General features: G+C 44.1%; 1 protein-coding gene across 1 annotated transcript in view; it reads left to right on the forward strand.

Annotated features, from left to right (window-relative positions):
- LOC106567733 (protein turtle homolog B) overlaps window positions 1-20,041 on the forward strand; it is a 176,517-nt gene that overhangs the window by 123,585 nt on the left and 32,891 nt on the right. The window contains exons 8-12 of the mRNA XM_014137396.3: window positions 6,208-6,350; window positions 7,455-7,595; window positions 7,767-7,886; window positions 8,784-8,934; window positions 13,478-13,601. Of these exons, the coding sequence (XP_013992871.1) occupies window positions 6,208-6,350; window positions 7,455-7,595; window positions 7,767-7,886; window positions 8,784-8,934; window positions 13,478-13,601 (679 nt within the window). The remainder of the gene's footprint in view (window positions 1-6,207; window positions 6,351-7,454; window positions 7,596-7,766; window positions 7,887-8,783; window positions 8,935-13,477; window positions 13,602-20,041) is intronic.

Here is a 20,041-nt window from a genome sequence, read left to right on the forward strand (position 1 = left end):
AGGCAGTCAACTTAGTGTATGTAAACTTCTGACCCACTGGAATTGTGATACAGTGAATTATACGTGAAATAATCTGTCTGTAAACAATTGTTGGGAAAATGACTTGTGCCATGCACAAAGTAGATGTCCTTACCGACTTGCCAAAACTATAGTTTGTTAACAAGAAATTGGTGGAGTGGTTGAAGTACGAGTTTTAATGACTCCAACCTAAGTGTATATAAACTTCCGACTGCAACTGTACATCAGCAATGTTCTGCTCTGCTTGCTTTTACAAAGAGCTCAACTCATACACACTGAAGTAATGCACAACCCCTCCCCCCCTTATCCCCAGTTTAAGTTATGCCACTGGCTAACACCATTCAAACCAGTAACGGTTTGGAACTTTAAGTCCAATTATCTCAGAATCATCTTTTGCAGATATAACCTTATAGTCAGTCCCAAGCTCTCAACAAGCCAAAGACAATTTTCCATCTTACTGTATGTACATTTCATGTAAGCTAAAGCATTTTCAATCTGAATACAGGAAATATGGCACTATATCTGGCCATGGTATAGAGTAGGTTAGATAGAAACCCTCTCTCTCTATCCACTGCACTGTGTAATTGATTGGAGGTTACATTGGACTCCAAGCCAATCCCAGACCACCCAAGCTCGGCCAAGCGGTCATATTAGCCCCAACCCTGATCCCACTACACACATTCTGTGTCTCTTAACCCCAACACACGCACACCAATGCCGGGAGCCGTGCGGGTTAGAATTGAAACGGTGACCTTGAAGTCACTCTTCTTCCAGGTCACTCGAGTCACTTTCACATTCAGCAATATTCTCCTAGCATGATACGCTCTATTTAGTTTTCGGTCACACTGGCATTGATTAATCGATATTATTCGCAGCCCGCCTTTCATTTATGAGTCGTGACTTTCAAGTATGCCAGCCTAGTCGTTCCCCTGAGGTGAATCAGCTATATTGTATTCCAAATGAATGGAGGCAAGGATGAGCGTTGAGCACCAGTAATATCCATCCACCGGCGAGAAATGTGGCCCCGCGTCTGCGGGTAGTGATGACTCGTTTGGGTAGCCAAGGCAACAGACATTTTGCATTCCCCCACTCTCCTCCTCTACGGCTCCAAATTGGATATTTATTTTCTCATGCGCCTGAGGAAGGGCAGGAGGGGCAGGCAGCACCAGTCAGGAGGGAGGGTAGCGAGCATTACATCATCGCTTGCAGAGACCAGACACTTTTTTGACACAGGCTGCAGAGAGAGAAGGGGCTTTTTTTCTCTCAAGTAGCGACCAATTTCCCAAAGCAAGTCACTGCCTGAGCCAGAATGCAGAGAGGGAGAGACATTTCTAGCTAGCCAATGCTGTTCTATTTTTAGAATTTAAATGATATTCTTGTTTTCTGCCTGTCACTGAGGTCTTTGACAGCTAACGGACTGCTGAGTGATTGTTGACAATTAGGGCTGCGTAGTAGGTGTATAGTGTGATTATAGTAGGTGTATAGTGTGATTATAGTAGGTGTATAGTGTGATTATAGTAGGTGTATAGTGTGATTATAGTAGGTGTATAGTGTGACTCTGGTTTCTGGGGGCGTGGTGATGTACAGCCGCTAGTGAAAGTCTATACACCCCTTTCACAGGTTTCTCGTTTTGCTGCCTTAAAATTACATCTAAAAAGGGATTAAACCATTTTTAAAAACAACGATGTCTAGATTGCATATGTATTCACACCCCAGAGTACATTTTTGGTGGAAGCACCTTTGACAGCCATTACAGCTGTGAATAATTTTTAACAAGATTATACCAACTTTGCACAACTCTTAGGGCTACAAATATACATTGTTTTTGTCAAAATTCCTCAAGCTCAATAAACTTGGTTGAGAATCATTGATAGACAGTAATATTCATACCTTGTTTCTGATTTTCAAGCATATTTAATTCAGGACCGAGACTGGACCATTCAGGAACACTTAACACCTCTTGGAAAGCCATTCTGGTGTGTCTTTGGCATTGAAATTTATGTTATTGTCCTGCAGAAAAGAAAACTCTATCCCAGGGTTAGGTTTTCAGAAGACTGAAGGCTTTCATAATCATTTTTATCCTAACAAACTCCCCATTCCCTGCCGATGACAAGCATACCCATAACATAATGCTGCGACCACAATACTTGAAAATACAAAGGGATCAACAACATTGCATGCACTTCACATTACTGGCCTTCATGACAAAATTAAAAGAAGGAAGTCTGTGTTAAAAAAATCCACTCCAAATCAACCATTCTGTTTGCAGCAAGGCCTTTAAGTAATCCTGCAAGACAACACGTCAAAGACATTAAGATACAGTGCATTCAGAAAGTATTTAGACCCCTCAACTTTTTTTAGACCCCTCAACATTTCAGCTTTACTCTAAAATGTATTAAATAATTTTTTTCCTCATCAATCTACACACAATACCCCATAATGACAAAGCGAAAACAGGTTTTTATACATTTTTGCAAATGTATTACAAATAAAAATCAGATAGTATTCTCAGACCCTTTGCTATGAGACTCGAATTTGAGCTCAGGTGCATCCTGTTTCCATTGGCCATCCTTGAGATGTTTCTACAACTTGATTGGAGTCCACCTGTGGTAAGTTCAATTGATTGGACATGATTTGGAAAGGCACACACCTGTTTATATAAGGTCCCACAGTTGACAGTGCATGTCAGAGCAAAAACCAATCCATGAGGTCGAAGGAATTGTCTGTAGAGCTCCGAGAAAAGATTGTGTCGAGGCACAGATCTGGGGAAGGGTCCCAAAAAAGTTTCCCAAAAGGAAACCTGGCAACATCCATACGGTGAAGCATGGTTGTGGGAGAATCATGCTGTGAGGTGTTTTTACGCAGCAGGGAGACTAGTCAGGATCGAGGGAAAGATGAACGGAGCAACGTGCACAGAGATCCTTGATGAAAACCTGTTCCAGAGCGCTCAGGACCTCAGACTGGGGTGAAGGTTCACCTTCCAACAGGACAACGACCCTAAGCACAAAGCCAAGACAACACAGGAGTGGCTTCGGGATAAGTCTCTGAATGTCCTTGAGTGGCCCAGCCAGAGCCCGGACTTGAACCCGATCGAACATCTCTGAAGAGACCTGCAAATAGCTGAGCAGCGATGCTCCCCATTGAACCTGAGAGAGCTTGAGAGGATCTGCAGAGAAGAATGGGAAAACTCCCCAAATACAGGTGTGCCAAGCTTGTAACGTCATACCCATGAAGACTCGAGGTTGTAGTCAATGCCAAAGTTGCTTCAGCAAAGCACTGAGTAAAGGGTCTGAATGCATATGTAAATGTGATATTTCCATTTTTTATTTTTAATACATTTTCTGAAACCTGTTTTTCCTTTGTCATTATGGGGTATTGTGTGTAGATTGATGAGGGGGAAAAACGATTTAATCAATTTTAGAATAAGGCTGTAACCTAACAAAATGTGGAAAAAGTCAAGGTGTCTGAATACTTTCCGAATGCACTGTATACTGCATAGGCACTGCATTGTCTGAGGTACCCGGACACTCTTTCACTCTCTGTCTCTTCCTCCTCTCTCTTCATATTTATTTCTGTCTATTCCTATCATCTCATCATCTTATGCCTTTCTGAAGCCAAATTGTTAACTCCATCTCTTTCTCTCTCTCCTTCCATTGCTCCTGTTCTCACTCTTCCCCCTCCCTCTTCCTTTCTCTTCTTCCGCCTCTCTCAGGTGTATCCCCCATCTCTGTGCCTTCTCTGGGTTGGTTGGGCTGGGTTGGTTGGGCTACAGGCTGCCGTGCTTCCATACCTGCCCCAGGAGAGCAGCCACACACACACTCAAACCCTTATGTCACCACACGCACTCACACTCAAACACACACAAAATTAGATTGGCGCGACCGTGACTGGTTGTTCCGGTACTGTGTGCGTGTGTGACAGGTGCTGCAAAAGTGAGGGAAAGGGAGAGCAAAAGAGGGAGGAGGGGGAGAGGTGACATCATTCTCTGTGGAAACCCTTTCCTCTGCAGTGACGTCAGCTACAGACGGTCGGCGGCCTAGGCAGCGTGGGCGATAGCGGCCCCACTAGTCTACTGATTGCAGTGCAGCACTACGCCAAGATATCAGGCTGTGTGTGTGTGTGTGTGTGTGTGTGTGTGTGTGTGTGTGTGTGTGTGTGTGTGTGTGTGTGTGTGTGTGTGTGTGTGTGTGTGTGTGTGTGTGTGTGTGTGTGTGTGTGTGTGTGTGTGTGTGTGTGTGTGTGTGTGTGTGTGTGTGTGTGAGAAAGAGAGCGAGAGAGAGCAAACACCTCTGCCCAAGCCAGTACAACTGTTCCTATTTCAATTTCAGTCTTCTTCCCTTTCACTGGTGAGTTACGCATAATAATCAGCTTTGGTACATGTGGTAAAGCGAGACCAGACATGAAAATAAAGACGTGTGGATATGTGCATGTTAGAGAAAGTGTGTATGCGAGCTATAGCGAGACTGGCATTACCCCACCTCCTCTCTCCCCTTCTATAAATAGACTGTGGCACTTCGCCAAAGATTAAGATGTTGAGAGGGATTTTTTTCCAAACCGCTTCTTTCCAAGCAGCACCGGCCGTCTCTTGCAGCCATTTTCACCTGTCTCTGACTAGATAACAAAGTCTGAATCTGTCCTTTATTATTCACATCAGACCTGACACACTGAGACCTGTCTGGTTAAAAGGTTAGACAACACAGAGGAAATGAATGGGGAGTGCAGACAAGTTTGTTGGTTTGTGCCATTGTGGTGTAATGTAAGGTCTAGTGGCAAATCTGTCATCTCTACCACATAGTGACACTAAACAAGATACCATGGACACTCTCACAGAATACACTACTGAGCCAAATCAAGTTGGACTGAGCTGACCGGCTTACACATCCACCAATTTGTGAAAATATGTGTAAAAAAATATGCAAGCCAGCACCGTTTTCTTCGGGTTGGCAAGACATCGCACAAACATCTCTTTGAAACAACCTACTTTGACCTTACTTCGCTAAGCAGCCCTACTATTCTCCTGCTTCCGAGCTTGTTCAAAGTTATAGGCTAGGGCATTGACTTTAGTGCCAACACCTCTTTCCTCTCTTCTATCCGTGCTGCCAGATAAAGTTATATCAGCCGTGACTCCACTCAGCCATGGAAGCCTCTGTCTGAATACTGAAGAGGTCATCCTGCTCTGTACTAATTTTAATCCACACAATACCATTCTATATATTTGGCTAGGATTCTCCTTCCTTGGAAAATTAATTGACATACTCAAAACGTATTTCTCCGTTTACTAGTCAGTGTTTACCCATCCACTCCAAACACACACACAACCTCCACAGCTACTGCTCTCAGACCAGCTGCTACCGAAGCACAGTTTATCATGTAACGACACCCCGTGCTCATAAAACCTGTTATTTCCCCTGCCTCCTGCTGCAGTACTGGTCCCATAATCACTACCAATGTTACTCCACCATAAAGATAATGTTTTAATATATTTATCTCGTGGCCTGGGCGATCTAGCTAGCGGTTAGTGCCGCTGTCTACACCTTGTACAAAACTCTTTCCATAATAGACCAGATGAATCCAGGTGAAAGCTATGATCCCTTATTGATGTCACCTGTTAAATCCACTTCAATCAGTGTAGATGAAGGGGAGGAGACAGGTTAAAGAAGGATTTTTAAGCCTAGAGACAATTGAGACATGGATTGTGTGTGGCATACAGAGGGTGAATGGGCAAGACAAAAGATTTAAGTGTCTTTGAACAGGGTATGGTAGTAGGTGCCAGGTGCACCGGTTTGTGTCAAGAACTGCAATGCTGCTGGGTTTTCCACACTCAACAGTTTCCTGTGTAACAAGAATGGTCCACCACCCAAAGGACATCCAGCCAACTTGACAAAACTGTGGGAAGCATTGGAGTCAACATGGGCCAGCATCCCTGGGGAACGCTTTGGACACCTTGTAGAGTCCATGCCCTGACGAATTGAAGCTGTTCTGAGGGCCAAAGCGGGTGCAGCTCAATATTAGGAAGGTTTTCCTAATGTGTTGTACACTCAGTGTATATTTGCCCATGTTGGTTTGGGTTCGAATCTAGCCCACTGTCTTTGTGGCAAACTCTCTACTTTTCCCACCATCTCTCCTTTGTCCAATAAATACAGAAATAAATACAATACAAATTACCTGTATTTCTCTCTCTCGCCCCAGACCCTGCCCGTGTCAAAGACATGCCACCTGCCATCTACGTGGCCATTGGCCTGCCAGGCTTCATCCGTTGCCCTGTAGACGCCAACCCGCCTGTCATGCTGGTCAAGTGGACAAAAGATGGCAACCCCCTCCGGATAGAGAAGGTGAATCAAGGGTCATATTCATTAGAACACACTGTAGCAAAAAGTTTTGCAATGGAAAACGAAAATGTGCATTTTGTTATTGGACACGCTCAGGAAGCCCCTCCTGGTTTAAGTCCCTTTTCTTATGCCTAATGAATATGACCCATAACATTCAGAGATAAATGCATTGTGTAAAACCAATATGATTGTCTGTTAGGTAGGAATAGGGAATGGTATCAGCTCTCTTTGTTCTATTTCTATTGGCATTGTTCAGAACGTTTCACATCACTGAAACCTGTTTGACATCACTGAATCCAAAATCTCTCATGGACAGAAGCACGTAACATAAGATGGTATCGTAGCGTCTGTCAACAGATTGTGGGATGCGACGTGTAACGAGGAACTTTGTTCTGCGCTCAGATTTTTCGTCAATGATCATTTGGACAATTCACGATTTCGCATCTTTTGAATTTCGGAAGAGGAGGGGACATTTAGCCCATAGACTTGCCCGAAACTTCCATTTAGGGGGGTGGAGACTTTACTAGTCTTTAGTATATTTTCTTATACTTATATCTTCCCCCAGAACTGAATTCTTAGTGGAGTAGGGTGAAGTTGCCCCGTCTAGACATTGATCTAAAGTCAGTTTTGTGTTTTTCCCCCCTAATGGTTAAGTTTAGGGCTAAGGGGTAGGCTGATCGTAGATCTGTGCCTAGAAGGGCAACTTCTACCTGAGTTTGGATGACAGACTGTGAAATCTCCTCAGGCTTGGAACTGCGACAAAGGTGATGAACTAAGCTCTTCACATGTGCATTAAAGAGGACGTCCTAGTGGCTAAGTTTCCTAGTTTAAGGCTTCTAGGGGTGGATCAATTGTTGTGTATATCCCAGACAAAATTTAGCTGTTCTTTCTGTTTCCTTCCCCTACTTTTTGCCCTTGCTTTCAGTCCCTTTTGATTCAGAACTTTTAACTACTGAGAACAATTGGGGACTGATCGCACCTCTCACTTCCTTGAAGCCACAGTCTCATCAGCTCTATGCAGGATGACGGGATAGTGCTGTGCCACTGGTGAGCCCAGCCATACAAACATTGCGATGTCATAGCGTTAGCTCCTCTTTGTTCCCACAGTACCCTGGTTGGAGCCAAATGGAGGACGGGAGCATCCACGTGGCCGAGGTGACGGAGGACTCTCTGGGCACCTACACCTGCATGCCTTACAATGCCCTGGGCTCCGAGGGATGGTCCGCTCCCACTCCTCTGGTGCTAAAGGTACGCAGGCTGATACTAACAGTAATTAGCGTAGCGTGCTAGTTAGTATATCAATCAATATGCATTTTACATGGAAAGACTATCATGCTTCGAGTTAGCCTAAAGGCTACACCCATCTCGGTCTCTGTTACTCTAATCGCACCCCCGTTGGGGAACACTCTCTCTGGGCAGGATCCCCCTAAGTTCTCAATTGTTCCCGGAGGGGAATACAGGCAGGAGGCTGGGAGAGAGCTGGTCATCCCCTGTGCAGCCGAGAGAGAATTTCCCTATCCCAATATCACATGGCGGAAGGTAAGTGAAGCGAACCTCCCACCATCCAAAGGACTCATGCTGTGGCCTGGTCTACCAGTCTTTACTTTATAATCGGACAGAACTACAGCTCCTCTTCTCCATCCTTTCACTCTAAAGGGAAACGTTGCTGTACACTCACACAGTCTATTTGACAAAGCTACTCGCTGCTAGTAAATCCCCAAATGATGTAATGTTAAGTGATAACGGGTGGTTATTACTACCATGACATTTCTAAACCAGACACCGCCAAATGTGGTTCGATGGTGATGTTTATATTGGAGTCATCTTTTCCATCTTTTCCACAAGGAATGAGATGAGGTTGCAATCAAACTGGCTCCTAGAAATCACAATGTTTTAATTGCATTTTAATGGTGGCGTTATCAGTTGGAACAATCAAGGGAAACGCATTAGCGTTAGCCTTCAATTGTCTCTTGATTATGGAGCTTCTTAATCTCTCCCAATGAAAACAATGTGATTTGCGGTTGTTTGTCTCCCTTTACCGTCGCCGTGATGCCGATGCCGAAATGTTTTGTTATATGAGTAGCTGAGGAAGGATAGTCTCTTCCAACAGCCACAGTTTTAGTCTTTAGTGCTAGTCTTTCTGTTTTTCCTGTCTGTCCGTCTACTAATCTACCTGTCTGTGTGTGTCTCTGTCTGCCTTCGTTTTTGTCTATCTTCCTTGTTGTCTACCTGTCTCTGTCTGTCTGCCTTCTATTTGTCTACCAGTTTGTCTATCTGTCCTGTTCTCGGTCTCTGTCTGTCTCTGTCTATCTACTAATCTACTGTCTGTCTGGAGGCTATGTGGGTGGGTGATAATTACCTTCCTTGCCAGAACCAATACAGTATTTGCTGTTCTGTGAGATGTGACTCCTCTCTCTTTCCCTCTGTCTTTTTAAGGTAGGGAAGCCCAGTAAAAGCAAGCACAACGTCCTTCCCACCGGCAGCTTACAGTTCAAGTCCCTGGGCAAGGAAGACCACGGGGAGTGGGAGTGTGTCGCCACCAACGTTGCCACGAGCATCACTGCCAGCACACACCTCCAAGTTTTTGGTACAAGCCACTCCGCCGTACACATGCACAGGAAGAGGCATAAACACTCATGCACAGACACATCAAACACACACAGGAACAGGTACATACACACACACACGCAAAGGAACACGTAATCAAATACAAGTAATAGGAAGCTGAGTAGTACTGGGTTGTATTCATTATGCGACAAACGGAGGAAAACAGACTGAAAGAGACAGGGACAACCTGGTCTTGTCCAATCAGAAATGGGAATTTTCATGATCTGTTGCAAAATGTTTTAAAATGGTTTCCGTTGCATGCCTTAATGAATAGGACCCTTGTGTGATCTAAGGATAGTGAAGAGAGGCAGGGCTGTGCAGAGCAGCGTCAACAGCTGACAGTTTGCCAAAGCTCGACGCGTCAGCCAAAGCACCTGGGGGACATGTGCAATGAGCATTTTGCAAGGTCAATGAAGTCGCGCCAGCATTCGCAAATCACAGATGAGCGAACTGGGCTGGGCTCGCAGCATTGGGGAGGTAGACACAGAGACTGTTTCCACTGCTGAAAGCTCTACAGTCGTGGCCAAAATTTGAGAATGATACAAATATTAATTTCCACAAAGTTTGCTGCTTCAGTGTCTTTAGATATTTTTGTCAGATGTTACTATGGAATACTGAAGTATAATTACAAGCATTTCATAAGTGTCAAAGGCTTTTATTGACAATGGGATTAAGGTCTGGGGAGTTTCCTGGCCATGGACCCAAAATATCAATGTTTTGTTCCCCGAGCCACTTAGTTATCACTTTTGCCTTATGGCAAGGTGCTCCATCATGCTGGAAAAGGCATTGTTCGTCACCAAACTGTTCCAGGATGGTTGGGAGAAGTTGCTCTCGGAGGATGTGTTGGTACCATTCTTTATTCATGGCTGTGTTCTTAGGCAAAATTGTGAGTGAGCCCACTCCCTTGGCTGAGAAGCAACCCCACACATGAATGGTCTCAGGATGCTTTACTGTTGGCATGACACAGGACTGATGGTAGTGCTCACCTTGTCTTCTCCGGACAAGCTTTTTTCCGAATGCCCCAAACAATCGGAAAGGGGATTCATCAGAGAAAATGACTTTACCCCAGTCCTCAGCAGTCCAATCCCTGTACCTTTTGCAGAATATCAGTCTGTCCCTGATGTTTTTCCTCGAGAGAAGTGGCTTCTTTGCTGCCCTTCTTGACACCAGGCCATCCTCCAAAAGTCTTCGCCTCACTGTGCGTGCAGATGTACTCACACCTGCCTGCTGCCATACCTGAGCAAGCTCTGTACTGGTGGTGCCCCGATCCCACAGCTGAATCAACTTTAGGAGATGGTCCTGGCGCTTGCTGGACTTTCTTGGGCGCCCTGAAGCCTTCTTCACAACAATTGAACCGCTCTCCTTGAAGTTCTTGATGATCCGATAAATGGTTGATTTAGGTGCAATCTTACTGGCAGCAATATCCTTGCCTGTGAAGCCCTTTTTGTGTAAAGCAATGATGCCAGCACGTGTTTCCTTGCAGGTAACCATGGTTGACATAGGAAGAACAATGATTCCAAGCACCACCCTCCTTTTGAAGCTTCCAGTCTGTTATTCAAACTCAATAAGCATGACAGAGTGATCTCCATCCTTGTCCTCGTCAACACTCACACCTGTGTTAATGAGAGAATCATTGACATGATGTCAGCTAGTCCTTTTGTGGCAGGGCTGAAATGCAGTGGAAATGTTTTTGGGGGATTCAGTTCATTTGCATGGCAAAGAGGGACTTTGCAATTAATTGAAATTCATCTGATCGCTCTTCATAACATTCTGGAGTATATGCAAATTGCCATCATACAAACTGAGGCAGCAGACTTTGTGAAAATTAATATTTGTGTTATTCTCAAAACTTTTGGCCACGACTGTCTAGTTTGTTTGATAAATAAGGACAACCGATAGATAAACTGGCTTGTTGTGTATAGGCCGTCCAGTTCCGATTATGCTTTTTTGGAGTAGTGTTAGTGTCCATAGCTACAGCTGGCTATGGAAAAAGACCACTTAGTCTTCAGTTAGCTGTCTGCTATTATTGCTTGTATGGAGGTCTTTGTGCGTGGGGGCAAGATTCACAGACGGGGGTATTCGGGACACTGTTAAGCTGTGTCTTCTGTCTGGCATTTAACAATTTGCAGGCGTTTCATTTGCCAATGAATTTCTCTCTCACATCCAATTGGATGATTGTGTTAATGTATACTGAACAAAAATATAAATGCAACATGCAATAATTTCAATGGTTTTACTGAGTTACAGTTCATATAAGGAAATCAGTCAATTGAAATTAATTCATTAAGGCCCTAATCTATGGATTTCACATGACTGGGCAGGGACGCAGCCACCCACTGAGGAGCCAGGTCCAGCCAATCAGAATAAGTTTTTCCCCACAAAGGGCCTTTATTACAGACAGAAATACTCCTCAGTTTCATCAGCTATCCGGGTGGCTGGTCTCAGACGATCCCGCAGGTGAAGAAGCCGGATGTGGAGGTCCTGGGCTGGCGTGGTTACACATGGTCTGCGGTTGTGAGGCCAGTTGGACATACTACCAAATTCTCTAAAATGATGTTGGAGGTGGCTTATGGTAGAGAATTAAACATTAAATTATCTGGCAACAGCTCTGGTGGACATTCCTGCAGTCAGCATGCCAATTGCACGCTCCCTCAAAGCTTGAGACATCTGTGGTATTGTGTTGAGACAAAACTGCACATTTTAGAGTGGCCTTTTATTGTCCCCAGCACAAGGTGCACCTGTGTAATTTTTACATTTTAATTTAAAATTTGTAGCGTTATTTTACCAGGTAAGTTGACTGAGAACACATTCTCATTTACAGCAACGACCTGGGGAATAGTTTCAGGGGAGAGGAGGGGGATGAATGAGCCAATTGTAAGCTGGGGATGATTAGGTGGCCGTGATGGTATGAGGGCCAGATTGGGAATTTAGCCAGGACACCGGGGTTAACACCCCTACTCTTACGATAAGTGTAATGGGATCTTTAATGATCTCAGAGAGTCAGGACACCCGTTTAACGTCCCATCCGAAAGACGGCACCCTACACAGGGCAGTGTAGGGTAATGAGCATGCTGTTTAATCAGCTTCTTGATACCGCATACCGCTAGCGGGACACCTGTCGACAACATCCAGTGAAATTGGAGGGCACGCAATTCAAATAAATAATCATAATATTAAACATACAAGTTTCTTATATTGTTTAAAAGCTTACATTCTTGTTAATCTAACTGCATTGTCCGATTTACAATAGGCTTTACAGCGAAAGCATACCATGCGATTGTTTGAGGACGGCGCCCCATATCAACATATTTTTCAACCAGTACAGGCTTCATAAAATCACAAATAGCGATTAAATAAATCACTTACTTTTGAAAATCTTTCTCTGTTTGCAATCCCAAGGGTCCCAGCTACAACATGAATGGTCGTTTTGTTAGATAAAATCCTTCTTTATATCCCAAAAGTCTGTTTAGTTGGCGCCATCGATATCAGTAATCCACTCGTTCAACATGCAGACAAAGGAGTCCAAAAAGCTACCACTAAACTTTGTTCAAACAAGTCAAACTACATTTCTATTAAATCCTCAGGTATCCTAAAATGTAAATAAACTATCATATTTAATACGGAAAGAAGTATGTTCAATAGAAAAGTAAAATTAACAGATGCGCCTTTGTCGCGCGCCGACAGACTGATTTTCCACTGGGACTCTTTGTACCATAACTCCAACTTATTACTAGTTTTGGAAGAAACAAGCCTGAAACCTTAAACAAAGATTGTTGACACCTAGTGGAATCCATAGAAATTGCAATCTGGGAGCTTGAATTGCATAGGACCCATAGCTTTCCATTATAAGAGCCTGGGACCTCCAAAAGATAATTTAGGTTGGTTTTTCTTTGGATTTTGTCCTACCATATCAATTGTGTTATAGTCTCATACATCATTTTAACACTTCTACAAACTTCAAAGTGTTTTCTATCCAATGCTGCCAATTATATGTATGCTACAGTATAATCTCTATCAGAGAAAGGTTCTCACACAGAGTCACCTATATGGAGTTGTAAAGAAGTTGGACACACTCACACACACACAGACAGTGCGGCTCTGATCAGGTCTAGTCCAGCTGGCTCAGAGGCCTAAGCTTGTTCTTTAGACACCATGCCAAGAGTTGCTATGACCCATAATCTCAATGCACATAGATACACAGATTGAAGACCACTCTAATGAAACTCAGGCCTACCACCTTAGCATAGTCCTAACACAACCACACAAAGCCTACACATATGAGCAAGAGCTGACTTCCTTCAAGGCCAACGTGTGTGTGTGTGTGTGTGTGTGTGTGTGTGTGTGTGTGTGTGTGTGTGTGTGTGTGTGTGTGTGTGTGTGTGTGTGTGTGTGTCTGTGTCTGTGTCTGTGTGTGTGTGTGTGTGTGTGTGTGTGATTTAAGTACATGTGTGGTTTATGCTTCATGCTTTACTCTCTCTTTCATTCTCACTATCCCCATTCCCCACATGACTCCCCCTCCCCAGGCACAAGCCCCCACGCCCCAGCCAACGTCCACGCAGCGGTCTCCACCACCTGGGTCAACATGTCGTGGGAGGCAGGCTACGACGGTGGCTTCGAGCAGACATTCTCAGTCTGGTATGGCCATGTGTGAGTCATCCCAGCATGCTTTGCTTCCTGCTTCTTCCTTCTTCAAGCGTTTTTCCCTCTGAGGCTACGTCCCAATTCTTCAGCATTCTCCCTCCAGTCAATTCTTCCACACCAATCCAGTGTTTTCAAATAAGTGATAAGGAGGAGTGTACACGTGCGTACTTCTTGAATAGGGTGGAGAATGGGGATGCAGCCCGAATGTTTTTTTGGAAACCTTAGCCCCTCTCTGCCCCCTTCTGTGCTTTTATTCCTAGGGGAGGCTGCTGCACTTTTGCTGGGGAGGAGGGTGCTTGGATGGGGTAGTGGAGTAGAAGTTGCCACTTGACACTGGTCTGAGTTCAGTCTCAAGTTTTAAGGTTAGGTTTTGGGGAAGGGTGGGCTGTTCCTCAATTCAAACCAAAGTTTATTGGTCACGTTCACAGATTTGCAGATGTTGTCGCAAGTGCTGCGAAATGCTTATGTTTCTAGCTCCAACAATGCAGCAATATCTAGCAATACAATAACAATACACACATAATCCAGAAGTAAAAAAAATAACAAGAAATGAAGACATTTCAGAACGAGCAATGTCAAAGTCTGGAATATAAAAATATATGTATATACAGTCAAAGTCGGAAGTTTAACATACACTTAGGTTGGAGTCATTAAAACTCGTTTTTCATCCAGTCCACAAATGTCTTGTTAACAAACTATAGTTGTGGCAAGTCGGTTAGGACATCTACTTTGTGCATGACGCAAGTCATTTTTCCAACAATTGTTTACAGACAGATTATTTCACTTCTAATTCACACTATCACAATTCCAGTGGGTCAGAAGTTTACATACACTAAGTTGACTGTGCCTTTAAACAGATTGGAAAATTCCAGAAAATTATGTCATGGCTTTAGAAGCTTCTGATAGTCTAATTGACATAATTTGAGTCAATTGGAGGTGTACCTGTGGATGTATTTCAAGGCCTACCTTCAAACTCAGTGCCTCTTTGCTTGACATCATGGGAAAATCAAAAGAAATCAGCCAAGACCTCAGAAGAAAATTGTAGACCTCTTCAAGTCTGGTTCATCCTTGGGAGCAATTTCCAAACGCCTGAAGGTACCACGTTCATCTGTACAAACAATAGTACACAAGTATAAACACCATGGGACCACGCAGCCGTCATACCGCTCAGGAAGGTGACGCATTCTGTCTCCTAGAGATGAACGTACTTTGGTGCGAAAAGTGCAAATCAATCCCAGAACAACAGCAAAGGACCTTGTGAAGTTGCTGGAGGAAACAGGTACAAAAGTATCTATATCCACAGTAAAACGAGTCCTATATCGACATAACCTGAAAGGCCGCTCAGCAAAGAAGAAGCCACTGCTCCAAAACCGCCATAAAATAGTCAGACTACGGTTTGCAACTGCACATGGGGACAATGATCGTACTTTTTGGAGAAATATCCTCTGGCCTGATGAAACAAAAATAGAACTGTTTGGCCATAATGACCATCGTTATGTTTGGAGGAAAAAGGTGGGAGGCTTGCAAGCCAAAGAACACCATCCCAACCGTGAAGCATGGGGATAGCAGTATCATGTTGTGGGGGTGCTTTACTGCAGGAGGGACTGGTGCACTTCACAAAATAGATGGCATCATGAGAGGGGAAAATTATGTGGATATATTGACGCAACATCTCAAGACATCAGTCAGGAAGTTAAAGCTTGGTCACAAATTGGTCTTCCAAATGGACAATGACCCCAAGCATACTTCAAAAGTTGTGGCAAAATGTCTTAAGGACAACAAAGTCAAGGTGTTGGAGTGGCCATCACAAAGCCCTGACCTCAATCTCATAGCAAATTTGTGGGCAGAACTGAAAAAGCATGTGCGAGCAAAGAGGCCTACAAACCTGACTCAGTTACACCAGCTCTGTCAGGTGGAATGGGCCAAAATTCACCCAACTTATTGTGGGAAGCTTGTGGAAGGCTACCCAAAACATTTGACCCAAGTTAAACATTTTAAAGGCAATGCTACCAAATACTAATTGAGTGTATGTAAAGTTCTGACCCACTGGGAATGTGATGAAAGAAATAAAAGCTGAAATAAATCATTCTCTCATCTATTATTCTGACATTTCACATTCTTAAAATAAAGTGGTGATCCTAACTGACCTAAGACAGGGACCTTTTACTAGGATTAAATGTCAGGAATTGTGAAAAACTGAGTTTAAATGTATTTGGCTAAGGTGTATGTAAACTTCCGACTTCAACTGTATATGGTGAATAGACAGTGTGGAAAGTAAATGAATCGAAAAGGTGTGTACAGCAGTAGTTATATAGAATGAGCCGTGACTAGAATACAGTTTATACATATAAAGTGGGTAAAAACAGTATGGAAACATTATTAGACCAGAATGGTCAAAACCGGGAAAGCTAGAAACAGACAGGAGCAAGGGGAAAAACGCTGGTAGGCTTGACGAACAAAACGAACTGGCAACAGACAAATAGAGAACACAGGTATAAATGCACAGGGGATAATGAGGGGAGATGGGAGACACCTGGTGGGGGGTGGAGACAGAGACAGGTGAAACAGATCAGGGTGTGACACACTCTGAGATGCTTTGTGAATACAGACCCTAAAGCATCATCCACTGAGCTCCTTATAGACCACCACCACCACATCACTCACAATCCAGACCAGACCTGTCGCGGCTCATCATCCCACTCCCAAACAGACACACAGCCAATGGGATCGCCCCTTAACGACCCCAGATAAAAACCAGCGAGAAGAACTGTATCAGACTGTAACAATCCCTAAACGGGGTAGTTGTTATTACGAAGTGAATATAAATCACCTTATTAAGAACGAGGAGAACAATTAGTGAGAAGAGCACGGCACAATTAGTCCGCTCTTTAAGCAATCCGGGCCTCAAAAAAAAAGTTATGCTTTATTAATGTGCTTTAAAAACTGTGTCGTGCCCACTCCCTATGCCCCCTTATGCCACGCCAACAGGCGCGTCATTAGACAACTCGGGTTTGATTCGGAGACTCCACAGCACCCTTCCTCGCCCACTTCCAAAGGCACTTACCATATCAAGTAGATTTTATTAATAGAATGCTGTACTACTTAAGTGGTTAGTAACTAAGTTAATTCATATGCCTGTGCTTCACACTATTTTGCGGTATTATCAATCAAATCATCATACTTTTTGAAAATGTTCTTTTCAGTTTGAGATGACTGATTCCTTTAGAGGTGCTGTCTTTTAGTTCCTATATTAGCACCAGGCAAGGTGTGCGATCAGATCTATTTATAACACACTGGAATTACTGCCACAGATCTCTGTGGCATCGTCTGGCCCCCATCGACAACACAACTAAATCAGTTCAGTACGCTGCTGTACGTGTCATTCACGAGTTTGCTGATCACACATAAGACAATCCTGATCACTCACAGAAGTCAACACATACTTCTGCTTTTTCAATGGATGTGTCCCAAATGACACCCTATTGGCTATATATTGCACTACATAGGGAAAAGGGCGCTATTTTGGGGGGGACACAATGAGTAGGCTACAACCTGTCCTGTAAGAGGATAGGCGTCATACTGTACTTAAGAAAACGTGTTAAAGGAAAGTAATGGTGGGTTAGAGATAATTGTTCTCTAAAAGCACCTCTGGCGGTTTCTAGGGTTTCTATTTTGCCAAGCAAGAGTGAACAGAGCTTCTCCTCCACACTGTCCAGCCAACTGTCCCCCTTTACCCTCTCTCTCTCTCTCTCTCTCTCTCTCTCTCTCTGTCTCTCTGTCTCTCTCTCTCTCTCTCTCTCTCTCTCTCTCTCTCTCTCTCTCTCTCTCTCTCTCTCTCTCTCTCTGTCTCTCTGTCTCTCTCTCTCTCTCTCTCTCTCTCTCTCTCTCTCTCTCTCTCTCTCTCTCTCTCTCTCTCTCTCTGTCTCTCTGTCTCTGTCTCTGTGCGTATACCTCCTCCTAGTTGCTCTCCCTAACACTGATGCAATGCTAGCAAGTAGCAACCTTCCACTTCTAATATTCCTGCCAAATATCACTATTTTATGGCCCCTGCTGCTCTTAGCTCTATAGAAAGCCTGCTGGGTCACTGTTGTTTGTTCATTGGTTTTTATTTGTTTGATTATGTTTCAGGTGTGAAGGACTGATATTCTATCGAAACTTGGATCATGAAAATTGTGGCGACAAATATGCCACAAACTCAGTGAACACCAGCCTCATATAACATTGCTTATTCTAACTCTGTCAGGTGATGAGGCTGTTATAACAGGTCACAAGCTCCATTCATAACCCTATGTATTCTGTATATAGGCCCAGACCACTAATTCTAACCCCATGTCAGGACATTAGGTGGTTATAGCAGGTTGTAAGCCCCATTGATAGCCCTATGTTTTGGATGCAGTCATTGACTCTAACCATCAGGTCAGTTGGACTGCTTTAACACCTTAAGTCAGGTCACTATGGTGTTATAACAGGTTGTAAGCTACTCTCCAGAGTATAAAAGCATGGCGTGTGAGACTGGCAGGTCACTGTGTGATGCAGAGCGTGCAGACGTTGTCACGGTTATTGCGGTGACTCGACAGGCAGCTGATGTTGGACCGCATCTTAAATTACGGCATCCCTATTCCCTATATAGTGAACTGCTTTTGACCAGGGCCTGCACCCTATTCCCTAAGTGCACTACTTTTGACCAGAGCCATATGTCTTTGAGCATTAGGGAGGGAGAGGCTGGTTTTGGAGGACAGTGTCAGTATGCAGGGAGCACGGCCAAAAAGCTCCCTGCTGCCGGCCGGGAGATCAACAATTCTCATTACAAGGTCCTCTAGCAAACATGATGGTCAGGCCTCCACCGTGATGCGTTTACTCATGCGTGCACACACACACACATAGTCGCAGACACACAGCCATAGAACACACACACACACACACACTCTCAAAAGCTTTAATAAGCATTAAAACACGTTAATGTGCTCACACAAGACACCCGCACACACATTTCCACACACTTGCGTGGACTGACACGTAAACACGGTCTGGCACATGTGTGATTGACCTGTTATCGAACTAGTGTTTAGTTCCGCTCACCCACCTAAGATGACAGCGTTAACTCGCTGCGCTAAAGGTTAGCCTCAGTCAACAAAAGCAATATCACACAGGTTCCATCTCTTTCAGTTTTTTTTTCAGTATGTCATTATCAGCACTCAAATCATTGTTCTTGGAAGTCTGCTTTATATCAAATAAAAACAACTATTTCCCCAGAGACCACTCTCAAGTGCTGTTCAATTAAAAGCCCATTGAGTTGACTTATGGGAATTATTACAGGATGTATCAGAATCGGTTAAAACTTAAATGTATGAAATATTCATAATACCCTAAGTAGAGGTGCCCCACTTCTTGAAATCCCAAATAAAAATCCCAAATCCAGACTAAAATACTCTGCATGGTCAATCCGCTGTCTTCAGTGGCCTTACGATCATGTCAATATTGCTAAATGGAGCCCTCCGCATTGTTACAACATTTGGGAAGCGCCCAGCGATGCGGTGCAGAGCTCAATTTTGCCTCTACAAGCCTCTGGAGGCTCCGCAATTGTGTCAAACCCTCCGTACGGAGCCTTCCGATCGCATTCCCCGGAGCAAGCATAAATTGGCTTTTTGCCTCAGCAGGTAGGATGTACCGTCTTTATTTGTTTCATCTGTCAATCAAAGACGGTATCATGACACAAGGCGCGGCCCAGATGCAGACACAGGAGGCAGATGGTTGGAGTCTTAGATGTTTAATAATCCAAAAAGGCGTAGGCAAGAGAATGGTCGTGGACAGGCATAAGGTCAAAACCAGTTCAGAGTCCAGGAGGCACAGAGTGGCAGGCAGGCTCAAGGTCAAGGCAGGCAGAATGGTCAGGCAGGTGGGCACAGAGTCCAGAACAGGCAAGGGCCAAAACTGGGAGGACTAGAAAAAGGAGAATAGCAAAGGCAGGAGTACGGGAAAAACGTTGACTTGGAACATACAAGACGAACTGGCACAGAGAGACAGGAAACACAGGTTTAAATACACTGGGGAAAACAAGCGACACCTGGAGGGGGTGGAGACAATAACAAGGACAGGTGAAACAGATCAGGGTGTGACAGATGGAACCTCCACCAATCAGCACCCCGTGACCACAGTGCGAACGCACCGATAGGCTAGCCACCATATCCTATTGCAATGACACCCACCATATGATTTACTCACTGACAGCCAATGCACCGTGATATACACTGACAATTAAAATATTGTGCTATATAGCTACATTTCAACTGAGAAGATCATATGCACCAAAAGTGAATATACGGTAATATATTCACTGACAAGCATAACAGCCAACCTAGCACAATAAACCCATTGACGGTGAAGTAATATACACAACCTCATAGTGAATGCATCATAATATACACACCCTCATAGTGAATGCATCA

The sequence above is a fragment of the Salmo salar genome, chromosome 13 (genome assembly GCF_965601325.2).
Source record: "Salmo salar chromosome 13, fSalSal1, whole genome shotgun sequence".
Lineage (NCBI taxonomy): Eukaryota > Metazoa > Chordata > Actinopteri > Salmoniformes > Salmonidae > Salmo > Salmo salar.